This window comes from Euprymna scolopes, chromosome 29 (assembly GCF_053919585.1).
Source record: "Euprymna scolopes isolate OS-2025 chromosome 29, ASM5391958v1, whole genome shotgun sequence".
Classification (NCBI taxonomy): domain Eukaryota; kingdom Metazoa; phylum Mollusca; class Cephalopoda; order Sepiida; family Sepiolidae; genus Euprymna; species Euprymna scolopes.
In genome coordinates, this window is record NC_136510.1 from 19,929,695 (window position 1) to 19,947,194 (window position 17,500).

At 36.0% G+C, this 17,500-nt stretch overlaps 1 protein-coding gene across 1 annotated transcript in view; it reads left to right on the top strand.

The window, feature by feature from the left end:
* Nucleotides 1–17,500, top strand: part of LOC145252533 (uncharacterized) — a 55,571-nt gene that overhangs the window by 38,035 nt on the left and 36 nt on the right. Inside the window, exon 2 of the mRNA XM_080112080.1 lies at nt 16,124–17,500. This exon is cut by the window's right edge and continues 36 nt beyond it. Coding sequence (XP_079968206.1) covers nt 16,124–17,374 — 1,251 coding nt within the window. The 3' untranslated portion in view covers nt 17,375–17,500. The remainder of the gene's footprint in view (nt 1–16,123) is intronic.

The following is a 17,500-nucleotide window of genomic DNA, read 5'->3' on the forward strand; positions in this document are numbered from 1 at the left end:
TCACGATAGCAAATACAATTATCTATCGCTATACTTTAACTAGATTTAAAAATCACGAATTTCAGTTCGAGAATATCCTGGAGATTGCATTGACAAATGTTATCTTTGAAATACATATAAATTCCACAACTTATGATCCGCTCAGTGTAAAGCAATTCAGGATAGCAGCTTATACTTATCAGGCGAAGAACAAGATGTTCCTGCATATCATTGATAGATATAATATATCCATCTCTCTATCTCTCTATATATCTATAAAAGTGAGAATGTGCGTGAGGACACTTCTCAACCTATATACTCAGCGAATTTTTTATCTATAGACTTTAAATTTAGTATATAGGGTATCCAGACATGTGGCACATTTTAATCGGGTTTCATCCGGAAAAAAGGCTGCTAAGGGGTAAAAATTGAACCAAGTGGAGGTCGTCGGATTTTTATGTTTGGTAACTTTTTCACGATGACGCATGTGTGAAGCGTTTACATTATATTAAGATTAAATACGTGGAAAACATATTTGAAATTGTGTCAAGCTGGCCTAATGGTTATCCCACTTGGCTCACTGTCGGTTTCAGTTCAAGTATTTTTTTTTTAACTTACTTACTAGAAGTGAACTGTTTAGAAAATGCATAATACTCGCGTGGTTATGTCTAAGCTTCTTTTTTTTTCAATATTCATAAACAATTTAATGTTACGCTTAATACTGGGCAATGTCGGGAAGCCTGCTAGTATATCTATAAAAGTGATAATGTGAGTGTGTGAGGACAACTCTCAACCTATATACGTTACGATTTTTTTTATCTACAGACTTGAAATTTGGTATATAGGGTATTCAGATACGCGGAAAAGTTTTTAATCAGCTTTCATCCGAAAACTGAATAGCTATGGGGTCAAAACTGCAAAACCTATTCGTGGAGATCATCGGATATTTATGATTGTCAATCGTTTCGCGACTGCACATACGCGAATCGTGTACATGACAGCTTCCTTATGTAAAGAATGAGTAGATGGCAAGCTGGCGGAAGAGGTATCGCACTTGAGTCGCTGTCTGTAGATTTTTGTTTCGATCTCAGCCCGCTTAATTTTTTTTTTTTTACTTACAAGAAGTAAAGGGTTTATAAAAAAAAAACATGATACTCGCATGCACATCTCTCAGTTTCTTTCCGTTATTTTATTTTCTTTTTTTTACTTCATCTTTTTTAATAAATTTAACGTTACAACTAATACCGGATAACGCTGGGTAATCTATTAGTATATATATATTGTCGGAGGAGTTTGGTAGAGATTTCAAGGTCAAATCGCTGAAATTTGACTTCTTGATAGCCAAATGTCTGGCCGAAAACCGACGTAAAAGATTTTCCAAAATCTCAATACTCCTTATGTCAAATCTCGAATCTCTAGATCAAAAATGGGCAGAGTAGTTTGGTAGGAAATGTACACACATAGAGACAATTTCATTTATATATATATATATATATATATATATATATATATACAAAGAGAGAGAGAGAGAGAGAGAGAGAGAGAGAGAGAGAGAGAGAGAGAGAGAGGGAGAGAGACTATTGACAGTTTAGTTTTGGAGAAAGTGAGGGGGAAATATTTACCATAGTTTCAGCGATCTGTTTTTTTTATTAATGCCTTACACGGGAAATGGAAGTAGGGAAGTAGATATTTACTTGCTGCCCACCTCACCAAGATGTGACACAAGCTCAGAAAATTAGAATGTCCAGTCAGCGCCTCTTAAAGAAGGAGCAAATATTACCTGGGTATCAACATGGGCCCAGCAAATATTACCTGGGTATCAACATCGGTATTCCCCGACGGTGGTGACTAAGGCAATAGGTGATAAACTTGCCTCATCCGAAAGCCTAGTGACAAGGTCTGGGAAGGTGGACCTTCTTCGTAATAATCAGGTAGCGTACCTCAGTCTGACAGGTGCTGGGAGTAGGAAAATATTATTGGCCAATTGACAATATGTACGGTGGCCGTTACACTTTATTTTAGCAATTCATAAAAATAAAACTAGAAAAAAAAAAATCTGGGCCATGATTTTTTTCTTTTTTAACACAATACGTTTATTACCGTAGTTCTCCAGTCTCGACACCACTTAAAATGTCTCTCGCTGCTACATGTCCATTTAGTCTGGTCCACGTTTTTCTTTCTTCCGACCGCATGCTGGCCACAGCCGGACCATTTCTCGCCTTCGACTTTACACACCCATTTTCTTCGACGCCGGCTTTGTTTCTTACGAGTAACAATGTAGTTTTACCTCCTTTTCTCTTTTATCTTCTCGCGCACACTTCCTAATTTGCATATGCTCGTTTTTCGAAAACTACTACTACTGCTGTTAATCTAATCGCAAGCTAGCTACCCTTCGCTGCTGCTGATATTTTCAGACGCGTTCATATGCACTAAATGAGTCTTTAGTGAATATTTTAAAAGGAAGTGAGAGGGAGGTACGTAGTTAGGTAGTAAGGTAGGTAAGAGGGAAATGGTTGTAAATAGACAAGTTTTTGTTGTGAATGTTTTGAAGGAAATTGACAGGTATGGGGTAGAGTTGGGGTTAGGGAATATCATAGAAACGAACAATGCTATCCTGCTGAAAAGAAACTTTTTTTCTCGAAGTTTCGTCTGTCATATTTCATCATAAGTATACAGATCAGATTCGGCCTTGCAAAGAGAAGTGGATCATACCGTGATCCGCATGGAATCATAATTTCTTTCTCATCGGATTCTCCTCCTTTGTCTTTGTTCAATATTTCCTGCTCTTCGATTGTCGCTGTCATTTCCCGGGTCCTTTTTGCCTATATAACGTATCTGGCAAAATGTCATCGGAGATATTCGTCGCTATAACAGATATTGATCGACGATTTCTTATATGGATACAATCGATTTCATTCCGCTTTTGTTTCGGGCCTGTATTCAAGACAGAATGGAAAAACAAAAAGCCATCCATCTCCCTTTTACACGCACACACACGCACACGCACGCACACACACACACGCACGCGCGCGCAGAGAAGAAAACCCCGCATTGTTTTACGTTCATTTTATCATTATATATATACTAGCATTTTAACCCGGCGTTGCCTGGGTGTTTGGAGGTGCATGCTGAGCAAAAAAAAACAAAAAAAAAACGGTCAATTTCTTTAAATTTGACTCCTATTATGACCCCTTAACATTTATTGTTTTGGGCTCAAATCGAGTTATAAAGTTAGATCCATGTCTAAGAAACCTATATCTAAAATTTCAAGTGCTTAAACCCAAAATTGTCGGAGGAGTTTGGTAGAGTTCTCAAAGGTCAAATCGTTGAATTTTGACCCCTTAACAGCAAAATGTCTGGCCGAAAACGGATTCCATCGATTTTCCCAAATCTCAGTACCCTGTATATCAAATTTCGAGTCTGTAGACTTAAAATTAACAGAGTTATTGCTAAGAAAAATGTACACAGACAGAATGACACACACACACACACACACACAGACAAACGTTCACTTTTATAGATATATTGTATATATATATGTGTGTGCGTGTGTGTGTATGTGTTTGTGTGTGTGTAGGAACAAGGTATATATGTATGTGCATTATATATATTACGTATGTAGGTATGTATGCATGGGAGAGTGTTTAGGTATGTATGTATGGGAGAGGGTGTTCAGTACATTACCTTCCAGGTCAGCGTAAAAGTGGACTAAAAGTGACTCAATTTAAATGTAACCTACTCCCAGACATTGATAATGACGTTTTCAAAACCCGGATGAAAAGGTAAGATTGTAGCTTATATTCCGAAATAATCGATTGATGTGGTTCCAATAATTTTCTTAGCTTTACATTTCGATACTTACTGAGATCTACATAGCCCTTGACTACTAGGGAATCGGCCTATGTCACCTCCAATCTGGATCTATCAGAAGTTGATTGTTTCACTGCATCACCGCTCCTCAGAGTGGTCAGGCTAGCACCCATCTGAAACACGGGATCGAACCTCTAACCGTCTTGATAACTCTCCTAAAAAATCTAGGAGACAAATGCTGATAAATATTAACAATGTTTTTCATATGAACATTTATTGCGTGAGGGATTATATAATTATTTCCACAGCAAAATAACGTCGCAGTTCGCAAGAACCATGACAGCCAACTGACTGGAAGCTGAAGACTCGAGTTTCGCCCTTTTTGGGGCTTATCAGTTACACATATCCGAACATGCAAGAGGATCGGGTTTCGAATTCCGAATTCGGATATGTCTAACTGATGGGCCTCCAAAAAGGGCGAAACGCGAGTCTTGTGCTTCCAGTCTGTTGGCTGTCACGGCTCTTGTGCACTGTGACGTTGTTTGGTTATGGAAATAATTATATATATATATGTGTGTGTGTGTGTGTGTGTGTGTGTGTGTGTGTGTGTGTGTGTGTGTGTGTGTGTGTGTGTGTGTGTGTATTAGTGTTTGGACGATTTATCGGAATCGATACTCTAATTTCCGATTTCAAAAACGATTCCTTAAAATCATGTTTAACTTAGTTTTACATTATTGGCACGTAAAATAAATTGATAAATATTTGTTATTAAAATCTATATTCATAATAATAGCATAAAAATGTAAATTTATTTTATTTTTGCTAATAAAGAAAAAATCAAAATTTTGGGTTTTGCCCGGTCATCGACAAAAAACTTTAATGAATTAGTGGACCTGGAGGTTTTTCAAACTTCTACGCTCGACACATTTGGGTGCCAGCATTTCTTTGATTTCATCACCTCCTGTCGGTAATGTTTACTTGTCATTAAAGTAAATTTTCAATATGCTGATAAAGGCCATATATTTAAATCGAGTAATAAACGATTCAAGGTTATAATTGAAGCAATTTTGTCAGTTAAGTTTATATTCTTTACACCGATAAGACAGACGCAAATACAAAGATGGAGACTGAAAACGTGTCTGTACAAAAATTTAAATAATTGAAAATATATTTTACTAAAATGTTTTTATTATATTTAATTTCATATTTAACCTTATATTTTCATGTGAATATAAAAGTTAAGTGAATTATTTTACTATATAAAAAGGTGCCCGGAAAATTCGTAGTCGGAAAACTCATCCATTTTAGATGTAACAAGAACAAATCGCCTGTTCTTGTGAATAAATATGAGAAAGGATAGCCGAGGATTCGAACTTGTGAAGCTAGAGTGGAATTGAGAATTCCGATCATAAGTTAAAATAAATAATACAGAATGTTATTGAACATGGAATGTAGAATTACCATTGTTTAGTTCACATAAAATAGTTAGATATCTGTTTATTGAAAAAGGAATATAATTATGTAATTTTGTTTCTGTTAAAGAAATGAAATTAAAATAAGGAATTTAAAAACGGACAATGGAAAATGTTATACTTATTTGAAAATTAGGTTAGAGAAATCGGTCTTTGTAACAAGACATGTTCAGACACGTGAGGCATGTCAGGCCACGAATCCGATAGGCACGTTGTTTGGGCATGCAATGACGTCATGAGTTCTCAATATAGTTAGAGTAAGTCAGTCAGTCAGTAAGTTAGGGGAATCAGAGAGAGAGAAGTCAGAGGTCGGACAGGGTCGGACAAACAGAACTGACATTCCGCCTTGGAAGCGAAGGTGAGAAGAAGGAAATCATGTAAAGATTTGAATTCCTTGATGCAAAGCCATTGACCGGTCGAAATGGTATAAAAGAACATCACCATATTTTTGTAACTGTCGTCTTCGTGTTATGTTATTCAACAAAAAAGGTATAGTGAATTTGAATTATAATGCTTGTGTTCCACTCAATTGTATTATAAGAACTTTGTGTATAAACTAATCTATAAATGTGTCTCTATCATCTTTAGAATGCGTCTCCCTCTCAGCTATTATACAAATAATTAATGTTCCTTCATTATGATAAAAGACTGAAATCTTCATCTCAAAAATATATGTGTTAAAGAAAGATAATATTTATAAAAACACTCCCGGAACTGTCAAACTGTATAAATGTCAATCTATCAATCTATCTCTTCTATAAATCCCCCTATCCAATGTGTATTACATATTCCCGATCCTTTAAAATGTACCGTGTCTCTTTATATATACCGATCTGTCAATCTCACACTAATATGAACAATCTAAGACGAAACGCAACAACAAATATATATATATATATATAATTCATCCCTTCTAATAACACCCAGTATGCAACATACGTTTAATTTGGTGCCATGACCAGGATTTCAAAGTCATTATTAGGTATATACATTAGAATTGAAATGATTTAGGAAAAATAAAATGATACGCTAGGTTGGCCTAGAATAAATACGTGAGGTAGGAAAACTGGTCCATTATTGAATAAATATCAATTGAAAACACATTTTATTACCGTTCTTGGAGGAGATATTGTTTTTAAAGGCGATTGCGCACCACCTCAATATATTTTAAAATTATTTTTATTTGTTTAGTCTTGTTTAAAAAAATAAATTTCATCACGAAGTCACGGAGTCAAGACACAAAAAACGAAACCATATATTAAAAAAAATATTCTAGTTTCTAACACTTTTGTGTCATTACGAAACAAAAAAAGAGGAAACACTTATGTATTATCAAAGAAAGAAAATATTTTATTCAAAAGAATAAATTTAGTTTAAACAATCCTTGTTTTATTGCGAAATAAAAAAGGAAACACTTCTTGTATTATGAATATTAAATTATCATAAAAATAATTTATTAAATTATTATGTTATTGTTAAAAGTAAATTAAGTATTTTGAATAAAATATTTGTTTTTATTATTTGATAATATTAGAAATTTTGACCAATGTCACGTTGCTTTCCAACTCCCTCAAAACCTTTAAAATACTGACTTTACAAATTTTCAGGGGTCCTGAAAACAAACATCACATTTATATTTAGGGTAAATACGTACATTTCATGATATGGGGTTTCGACATAAACCACACTATTTTAAATTTTATATTATTTAAACATTTTCGTAGTTACATCTCATCAGATATGTTTGAAAAAAAATACAAAGTTTGTACGTATCTTGACAGATTTTCATGCTGTTAAAACTACGTTGCGCAGTGATTACCACCCCCTCGTGTTTTTAACATGTCCACCATAGCATGGGTACCCAGCGTTACCTGGGTTGACATGAAGTTCCGTTTGAAACACACCGGTATACTAATTATTTTCATCATAGGAAACGTGGATACCCCTACAACATAAATAAAAGAACGGATGTAAACATGTAAATATAATCACCCAAAAAAAGAAGTATGTGATACCCTCTCCACCAGATATTTCGGCAGAAGGGCTACAAAGAGGAGAAACTATTCTCCGGATATTGAGTATTGGAAATGCCCCCCCCCTGCAAAGAAAAGATAATTAAAAATAAATCATTACAACTTTTGAAAATGGCAGTGAATGCCCGTGCGATCGCATAAAAAAGAAGAAAAAAACTATCTACCAAAAAGTAATTCCAAAAACAATTAAATAATATTTTTCGTCATTTTATATTTCTAATGTAATCATTCCCTCCCCCTTCAAAAAAATTGAATTTGTCCTATTTTGGGGTTCGTTCTGTTTATAAAATTTTTAGGTGAAAGTACATAATGGTTTCATAAAAATTAATTAAATTTATGGTTATTTTATGTTTCAAATGAAAGTCCCACCCCCCACCATCACCACAAAAAACTAAAAAAAATTGTATTTGTCATGTTTTATCCACTCCCCACCTACCGCATCAATCGCCAAACTTGAAAACATGCTAGAGATGACATGTCTGGTTGAACGCTTTGTGGCCAAAAAGTGGGTTCTTATTTTACGTTAAATTTATATAGAAAAATTATTCCCCACGCTAAAATGCTAATTGTTTTTTCAAAATTTCTTCTCCCATATTATTTATAAAGACTGCTTAAACGTATTAGGCCACAAAAAACAGGTCTTAATTTTTTTGTCAATGTCAAGTTTCCTTCCAACTCCCCCAAAACATTAAAATGGCGACTTTTAATGGTTTTCGGTGGTGCTGAAAACCAATATTACGTTTAAATTTAGGGCAGATAATTAGTTTTCATGATATGAAGGAATTACTTTTTCAAAAAGTTGGGGATCACTTTCTTATATAAATTTAACGTAAAATGAGCACCCACTTTCTTGTCACTTAATAATTTCTGTATATCATAACACAAATATAACTGTGATATTCGTTTTCAGAACCCTCGAAATTAAAATAAAACAAATAATTCAGCTTAGAATAATATTTCGAAATGAAAACAAAAACAGGAAATATTTAATAACGTGCTCCGTTTAAAACAAATTGTTCAATTAAGCTATCACAGTTATTTCCCCTTTTAGTTTTCTAGTTTTTGGTTTGAAAATAAAACGGTTTTAGATTTCAGATAAAATAAATTAAATCAAACATAACTTGAAATTTAAATAAACTAAATAATAATAAGGTAATAAGTGAGTAAATAGATTGCATTTAATGTGATATGTTAGTAATGAAGAAGTGGTTTAAAGAATGCTATATATTGAAAGTCGGTATATAATATAATGTCTCCTTTGACAGAAGTATCCTTATATGGGCATTAATATTTCTTGACCAGGAGAGGTGTACACACAGAGGGCCTTTATATTTCTTTGGTGTTTGGTAGCTGTACACACAGACACACACGAACGCCACTATATATATATATATATATATATATATATATAAAGTAAGAATATGTGGGTGAGGATACTTCTTAACCTATACATTCAATATATTTTTGATCTTGAAAATTGGTATATAGGCAAATTCAAAGGGGCGGAAAACTTTTTCATCAGTTTTTATCCGGAAATAAAGGGTTGGTAATGGGGTTAAAATTGAACAAAATGGTACTTGAGGGTCATCGGATTTTTATCTGTTTGTCAACTGTTTCACGAGGGTTTTAAACACGTTTTATAGATCGTGGCAGCAAGGCTTATGGTTATCGTATTTGTCTCTGTTTTTTTTCCCGTTCTTTTTTTTTTTTTACTTAATTTTATTACAGGATTTAATGTTACATTTAATACCAAGCAACGACGGGTGTAGATCCTTGTACCTATTTACTATGCCTCCCCACGGGACAGAGTTAGACACCAGGGTCGTTATATATATATATATATATATATATATATATATATATATATATATATATATATATATATATATTAATCGCTTTTTCATTCTTTGTTTTAAAAATTCGCTCGATACAGCTTTGAGAAGCGAGGGTCGAAACGGGTCAGCTGGTTCCCCATTTTTCTTTCTTTCCTCTCCTGTTCATCCCCTCTCCTCCCTTTTTGGAGAGAAGATTAAAGGAATATATATATATATATATATATATATATATATATATATATATATACAAATTTACTTTTAATCATGAATCATAAAAGTCTTCCCTTCCTAATTGCAATATTTAAATTTTGTATCCCTAACAACATTATGAAATATTTGAAGACGAGGTACAATTCGAGTTTAATTAAGAAATTAGACTCTATTCTAAAAATTAAAAGTAAAATTAGATCGACGCAAGATAATATCACTTTCTTACATTCTTGTGTCAATAATGATGAGTGTCTTCGTTTATTTTATTTTAAAAAAAAAAGCGAATTTGCAACCTGGACAAAAAATCGAGAATGCGTTCATCCATAATTTTTTTGGATAAACTAGCATTGAATTTAGAGAAATATAAGAGTGGAAATGTTCAATGTACTGTATACCGATACTCCATGGCTGATTGGTATAGCTTCCGTACATTCATATCTGATCTACCGCTGCATTCCATGTTTAAAAAGGATGTGTCCTCTATAGTATCAGACCTAACCGAATGTATATTGCAGACATAGACCGATTCATACCATCCAAAAAATTCCAAAAAAAGCTAACAGCCAGCCATGGTTCTCCCCAGAATGTGCCGCTGCTATTGCGCACAGAAATCACTTTTTCCATAGCTACCAACGTAATAGATGTACGTAGACTAAAGCTGCCCTCAGAACTGCCAGCAACCACTGTAAAAGAGTAATAAAAATGCAAGAGAGCTATATGCTCAGTCCGTCAAATCCAAAGTAGCTGATCAGCGGCTTGGTTCCCACCAGTTTTGGCAAATAACAAATAGGATCCTGGACAGATTATCAATGGGCCAGAGATCATCTCGTCAGCATCAGACAAGGCCAAACTATTTGCAAAGAACTTTGCATCTAATTCTACCCTATGATTAGGCCTTCGACAAGGTATGGCATAAAGGCCTACTTCACAAGATTTCCAGCTACGGTATAACTGGAAATGTTTTCTCAATCATTAAATCATTTCTCTCTAATAGGCTCATAAGAGTAGTGGTCGATGGACAAAAATCAGAGGCCTGCATCCTGGGCCCAACTCTCTTCCTGATCTACATCAATGATCTCCCTAAACACATACTTAAATCATTCGTTGACATCTATGCTGATTACACGACCATCTACGGCAACACATCAAAGGCTGTAAATGACAAAGTTCTCTCTGATTCTCTCTCCTCTGATCTCGAGCGTGTAGTTCAGTGGGGGAAGACGTAGCTGGTTACCTTTAATGCATCTAAAACCAAACTCCTATCCTTACATCATCAACGCTCTGATCCCCATCTGGCATCAATTGTGATGGATGGCTCTCGTCTGGGAGAGGCCCCATGTTTTGACAAGCTTCTGGGTTTGACTTTTACACCATCCCCATATGGCATCAATTGAAATGGATGGCTCTCGCCTAGGAGAAGCTCAATGTTTTGATAAGCTTCTGGGCTTGATCGTTACTCCTGATATAAAATGGAACACGTACATCAAGTCTGTTGCCAAGGTCGCTGGAAATATGGTGGGATCCTTCTACCGCTCCAGAAGATATCTCACTACTGATGCAATTTTCTATCTATATAAAAGCCAATTACGTCTAATGATGGAATACTGCTGCCACATCTGGGCAGGAGCTGCTAAAAATAGCCTATACTGCCTTGAAAGAGTACAAAATAGACTTCGTGGCTTAGTGGGGATGCCCTTTCCTCTTCCCTGCAACCTCTCTCCCACAGAAGAGACGTTGCGAGCCTGTCTTGGTTTTACCGTTATTTTCATGGCAAGTGCTCGTCTGAACCCCAATCTTTTACGAAAAACACCCGTCTAGTTGAAGCCACTGTCAAAAATTTTCCCCACTTTCTATCTGTGCCTAAATCAAAACGTAGATTCCATGAACACAGCTTCTTTCTTAGAACAGCACGCCAGTGGAACTCTGTTTCGTCTGCCTGTTTCCCACCTGACTATAACTTGGATGTTTTTAAATCCAAAGTAAACAAATTCTTGATGAACCGCCCCCTTAAGTAGACACTTTATGAAATCTCAACACTAACGTACAACGTACTGTACATGCAATAACCCTTATCCCTGAGTGGCCTCCGGGTCTTGATAAGTGGTGACCTCTTTGTAAAAAAAAGAAAAAAGGGAAGTAGTGAGCATTCTTTCGTGCTTTGATAAAGTTCGCTTTGCACGATATGTTGCAATTTTACAAGAACGAGATATTAAAAAAATTAGTTTTTAAATCAAATAACAAATTGCAACACTTAATATATAAAAAATTTGGGTGTACCACCAACCCAAATATTGAAAGCAACGTCCTTAATTTATCTTCCCATGACTTATCACCTTCAGAATTAATGGTACTTGATCATAGTTTAGATTTTTGTATTCCTTTGCCCGGTATTAAACGAGAAGGGGTATTTTCGGAATTTTAAATCCTCAATGCCTAAGCGGAGAGACTTGCACCAGTTTCTGAAACAAAAACTAGGGATCTCAAGGCAAAATTGAATGACTTTGCTCACAGTTACGCCAGTACACCAGTGTCGCATTCTGAGTTTAAATGGCGCAAGGAGCATTTGGCAGTTATTAAAACCCTACGACAAGACTCATCGTTAGTCATTACTAGACCAGATAAAGGGTCAGGGGTGGTTATACTAAATCATCATGAGTACGTTGACAAAATGTCAGTAATACTAGATGACAAAGAGAAATTTGAAAAATTGGGCCCTGTCGCAACTCATGATTCAACCGCCTTCTTGGAAACCAAATTTCAAAAGAAACTGGTCAAGTGGGTCAAAAACGGTGTACTTCCTACGAACGTAGCTAGTGAGATAAGACCCTCTGGATCTATCCGCCCAAGGTTATATTGTCTCCCTAAAACCCATAAAGCGGATATCCCATTAAGGCCCATTCTCTCCATGGTAGGGTCACCGCAACAGAAGGTCTCAAAATGGATCTTTGACATTTTACAACCTGTTTTACAACATTATAGTAAATATTGTCTTAAAGATTCATTTTATTTGGCTGATTTTATTAAAAAGTCTAAAAAGTCTGGTCGGATCCTTCTATCGATCCAGTAGATATCTCACTGCTGATGCTATTCTCTATCTATATAAGAGCCAGATACGTCCAAGGATGGAATACTGTTGTCACATATAGCCAGGAGCTGCTAGAAGACTTGTCCTGCTTGATAGGGTTCAAAATAGACTTCGTGGCCTGGTGGGAGATGTCCTTTTCTCTTCGCTGCAACCTCTATCTCACAGAAGAGATGTTGCGAGTTTGTCTCTGCTTTATCGTTATTTTCATGGAAAGTGTTCGACTGAGCTTCAATCTATAGTCCCCCCTCGCCAAACTTTCACAAGAAACACTAGACTAGCTGAAAACACTATCAATAATTTCCCCCACTCTTTATCTGTGCCTAAACCTAAACATAGATTCCATGATCAAAGCTTCTTTCTTAGAACTGCACGCCTGTGGAATTGTCTTCCGTTTTCCTGCTTTCCAGCTGTCTATAATATGGTTGTCTTCAAGTCCAACGTGAACAAATTTCTGATGAGCCGTTCCACTTAAGTTAACAAATTTACCGAACTTCCATTACTATTGATTACTATATTGTCCTTTTCACTACTCTACACTCTTTAACCCTTATCCTTGAGTGGCCGATCGGCCTTGATAAGTGGTGACGCCTATGTAAAAAAAAAAGATTTATGTGCTCTTATGACATTATCAATCTGTTTACTTGTGTCCCTGATTTGGAAACTATAGATATCTGTGCAGCTTTTTTATATCGCCTCCTCCTATTCCTGAAAACATCTTTATTGAACTTATGAAATTTGGCACGACACCTGTGGAATTTAGTTTCAACAGTATTATGTATCGGCAAAATGATGGCATAGCCATGGGGTCAGTACTTGGACCGACCATGGCGAATATTTTTGTGGGGTTCTATGAAGAGCGCTTACTATCTGGACCCATAAAACCATTAGTGTACTTCCGATATGTTGACGACACATTCTGTTTATTTAATAACCAAACGGAAGCAAACACCTTTTTCTCCTTACTCAATGGAATGCATCCCGCGTTAAAGTACACCTATGAGGAAGAGTGCAATTCATCCATAGACTTTCTTAATGTATTGCTAACAAAAATGCCATCTAGTTACCATACATCTATATACCGTAAACCAACATTTACAGGTTTGTACACTCGTTGGGATTCATTTTGCCCTAAAAAACGCAAGATAAATCTAATTTGGACCGTAACACATCGTGCCCTTAAGATTTGTTCCAAGTTAAAATTAGATGAGGAATTGGAAACAATTACGGATACTTTATCCAAAAACGGCTACCCACTAGATGTGATTAGGTCAGTTATTCAAAAGGAATTGGCTGAATTCTCTCGAATTAAAGAGAATATAGTGGCCAAATGTCCGAATTATCTTCGTTTGCCTTGGTTGGGTACATTAAGTGAGAAATTTGCCAAACAAATAAGTTCAGCAGTTCATGGATGTTATTTTGCTGCCAATGTGCGTGTTGTGTTCTCTACGAGAACTTTATGACCATCTTCTCGAAAAGACGTTCTCCCTCCCCCATAATAGTAATGTCATTTACAATTTTGAATGTGGTTGCGGTGCCAACTACCTTGGTCGAACGACATTAAGATTAGATGGAAGAATCCAACAACATGTACCCAGTAAAATACGGAATGGAACCTACCGGGCAACGGACGTTGTTACTAACACATACAGGTCCTCAATTACTGATCATTTACTTTAAAACCCGTCTTGTGCAACGAACTTTAGCACGGACTCTTTTTCTATTCTTAGTCGTGCTCATTCATTCTATCACCTCAAGATCTTGGAGACTATTCACGTTCGACTTAGAAAACCTTCTCTTTGCAAGCAAAGGGAATGCTTCCTGGGTTTGAACGTAATTAATCTCTAGGGTATTCGACCATAACGCTGTTTTATTTTAATCGTTTTTTTTTCTCCCCGTAAATTGAATAAAACGCAATTTTAATCGCTTTTTCATCCTTTGTTTTAAAAATTCCCTCGATACAGCTTTGAGAAGCGAGGGTCGAAACCGGTCAGCTGGCTCCCCATTTCTCTTTCTTTCCTCTCTTGTTCCCCCCTTCCCCCCCTTTTTGTAGAGAAGATTAAAGGAATATATATATATATATATATATATATATATATATTTATTTATACAAATTTACTTTTAATCATGAATCATAAAAGTCTTCCCTTCCTAATTGCAATATATATATATATATATATATATATATATATATATGGAATTATTTTTTTACTATAATAATTAAATATCTACAGACACTAGTGTTTCATACTTTCGGGAATCTTCAATGCTGGGTGTCACGATTAATACCAGTCGAACGATTCGAACCCCGCAACACAAGACATCTCTGGCTCGATTAAACAAAGACCCAATCTATTCGGCTACAATTAACCGCGTGAAATAACGTTGAATTTAAACATTTTAATTTTAAATGTTCATTTACGTCAGCCAGACAGTGATCTAATCGTTATACGATGATCTATGCATAAGAGCTAAATTGACCAACTTTAATTCAACTGAAAGTGCTCAACAACAAGAAACGGATTTCTTAAAGGGGCTGTGTTATATATATATATATATATTAGTATTGGGACGAAAAATCGGAACTCTTTTATCAGAATTGGTAGCGGAATCGGAAAAGTTTATACCCATTTTCCGATGTCAAAAACGATTCCTTTCATTATCTTTTTATTTGATTTTGATTGAAGTAAAATCTTCCGCAGTAATAAAAATAAAATAATTAATATTTATTAAATGTAAAATCTAAAAACTATAGGCCACCCCCACAAGTGTGTTTTTGCATTTCATATACATATATACACATTTCACTTTCCTTTTTTTTTTACGGAAATCGGGCAAAAATAACAAGTCTACAGTTAAATATTTAGAGATTTATAACGAATCGGAATTGGTAATTGTGTCGGAATCGGGAAAATATTGGAATCGTCCCATCACTAATGTATATATATATATATATATATATATATATATATATATATATATATATATATATATATATATAAAATAAATAAAAATTACAATAAGTTTACCAAGGTAATCAAAAGCGTAAACTTAAAATATATTATAAATATTAAAGAGTTAATATTTACAAGTAAAGTAATCTCAACCAGATATAAAAGCTCAATAAAACCGAAAAGGAAATAGAGCTTATAATATGAACAAATGATTAATAAAACATGTTAAAAGACATCTTGAGAAAGATATTTAATTTTAAAAAAACCCTTTTACCCTTCACTGGACTATCCATTCATGTGAAATCTTTTTATCATTTTTCTTTTACCTCCTATTCCCTTTACCTCACCCTTTTTTTTTTTAACCAAGTAAGATCTGTGACTTACTTGGAGTTTCATTAAATACTTTTATATGCAAAATCCGATCCTGCATTTTGCTAATTCCTGCCCTCTGATGAGAAGGAGAGTATTTCTTCGAAACTCCGCGGATTAAGGACTATCCACTTATCTTGTGCTTCCTTTTTTAAAATTAAATATGTTTTTAACTCTTTCTCAAGATGTCTTTTAACATGTTTTATTAATCATTTGTTCATATATATATATATATATATGTGTGTGTGTGTGTGTGTGTGTGTGTGTGTGTGTGTGTGCACGCGCGCGCGTGTGTTTACTTGAAAAAAATTCATAAGCTTGTATTGTTTCGTTTTGTTTTCTAATACGTTTTTCCTTTTTTATTATCCGTATTTTTCAGTGGCGATGGCCCGGCTACATATTTGTAATGTATCGTCTGGGAATTTCTCTATTTACTGTCACAAGCCTGATCGACTACCTGCTAATGACGTCACAGAACTCGGAATTAAAACACAACATATTCGTCTACTTGACCACGTGGACATATTTCCTTCTGGTGCTCTACGCTGTCACATCCGCCGCCACGGCTGCTTACTTTTATTGGCGTCGTCAGATGCGGAAATTCGATATTGCCTGGACGCCGACTTCTAAATTCACGTCAGTGACCAACCTGTTAGCAGCCAGCCCAAGCCTTCACACATCCAGCTCCGGTTTCATCCTCACCCCTCTGACACCAGCTGCTTCTGTCCGCCAGACCACTACCCCGGCGCTAAAAACGAGCGAGAGTACCTTGACTATCCCCGCCCCGAAAGTGCCTAGACGAAATCGGAGCGTTAAAACCGGCTCTAAGCTCGTTTTCGATAGCGATCCGAACAGCATGATAATACCGCCGCCACCGCAGTTCGATACGGGTAGCTACACGAAGGTACCCAGCGAGCCGGACGTCGAAGCTGGGTATTACAAAGAAACGGATCTGCGAACGTTATCGAACCTGCGCGTGAAAATGGACAAGGAGCAAGAGGTCCTGGGCAGCTATTCCCTGTCGAGTCCGATAACGTCAAGACCACAGACTCCAACTCCTAGCCGAACACCGGTCCGAACCCACGTGTTCTCAACCGAGACCCACCACGAACCGTTATCATTCATAAACCCTTCGTTCAGTCGCGACTCGGTGTCTACCCATTGGTACTTCCAGCTGTGCTGGTTTCTCTACGAGATTCTTTTTGTGGCGGCCATATTGGTTTCGCTGGCTTATATAAGCGCAATATTTCCCAAGTTGAAGGACAGTCAATGGCAGTACCACGGGGTGTCCCTGGCCGATCTGAGTGTTCATTGTATTAACTCTCTCCTTTTATTGATTGAAGTGTTTGTGTGCGCCTACCCGGTGCGGCTTCTTCATGCGATCTACCCGATGCTTTACGCCTGTATATACACCGTGTTTAGCCTGGCCTACTGGTCGTGCAACACCGAAGATAATGTTCTCTATCCGGGAGTACTCGACTGGAATCATCCGGCATTGACTGGTGCGTTTGTCGCTTTGTTAGTTTGTCTCGTTATACCGGCATTTCACGTCATTCATTTTATACTTTATAAACTCCGATTGTTTGTCTACAGTAAGATTTACAAGGAAGATTATCTGTTTTCTCTCTGAACGGACGAGGAGAAATAGATTTCGTTATTTATCAAATTAACTCAGATTTTCATCTATTTCTTTGACTAAAATAGTTTTCATAACAAAGGGTAGATACTTAAATCTGTTTCGTCAAAGATTTAGGCC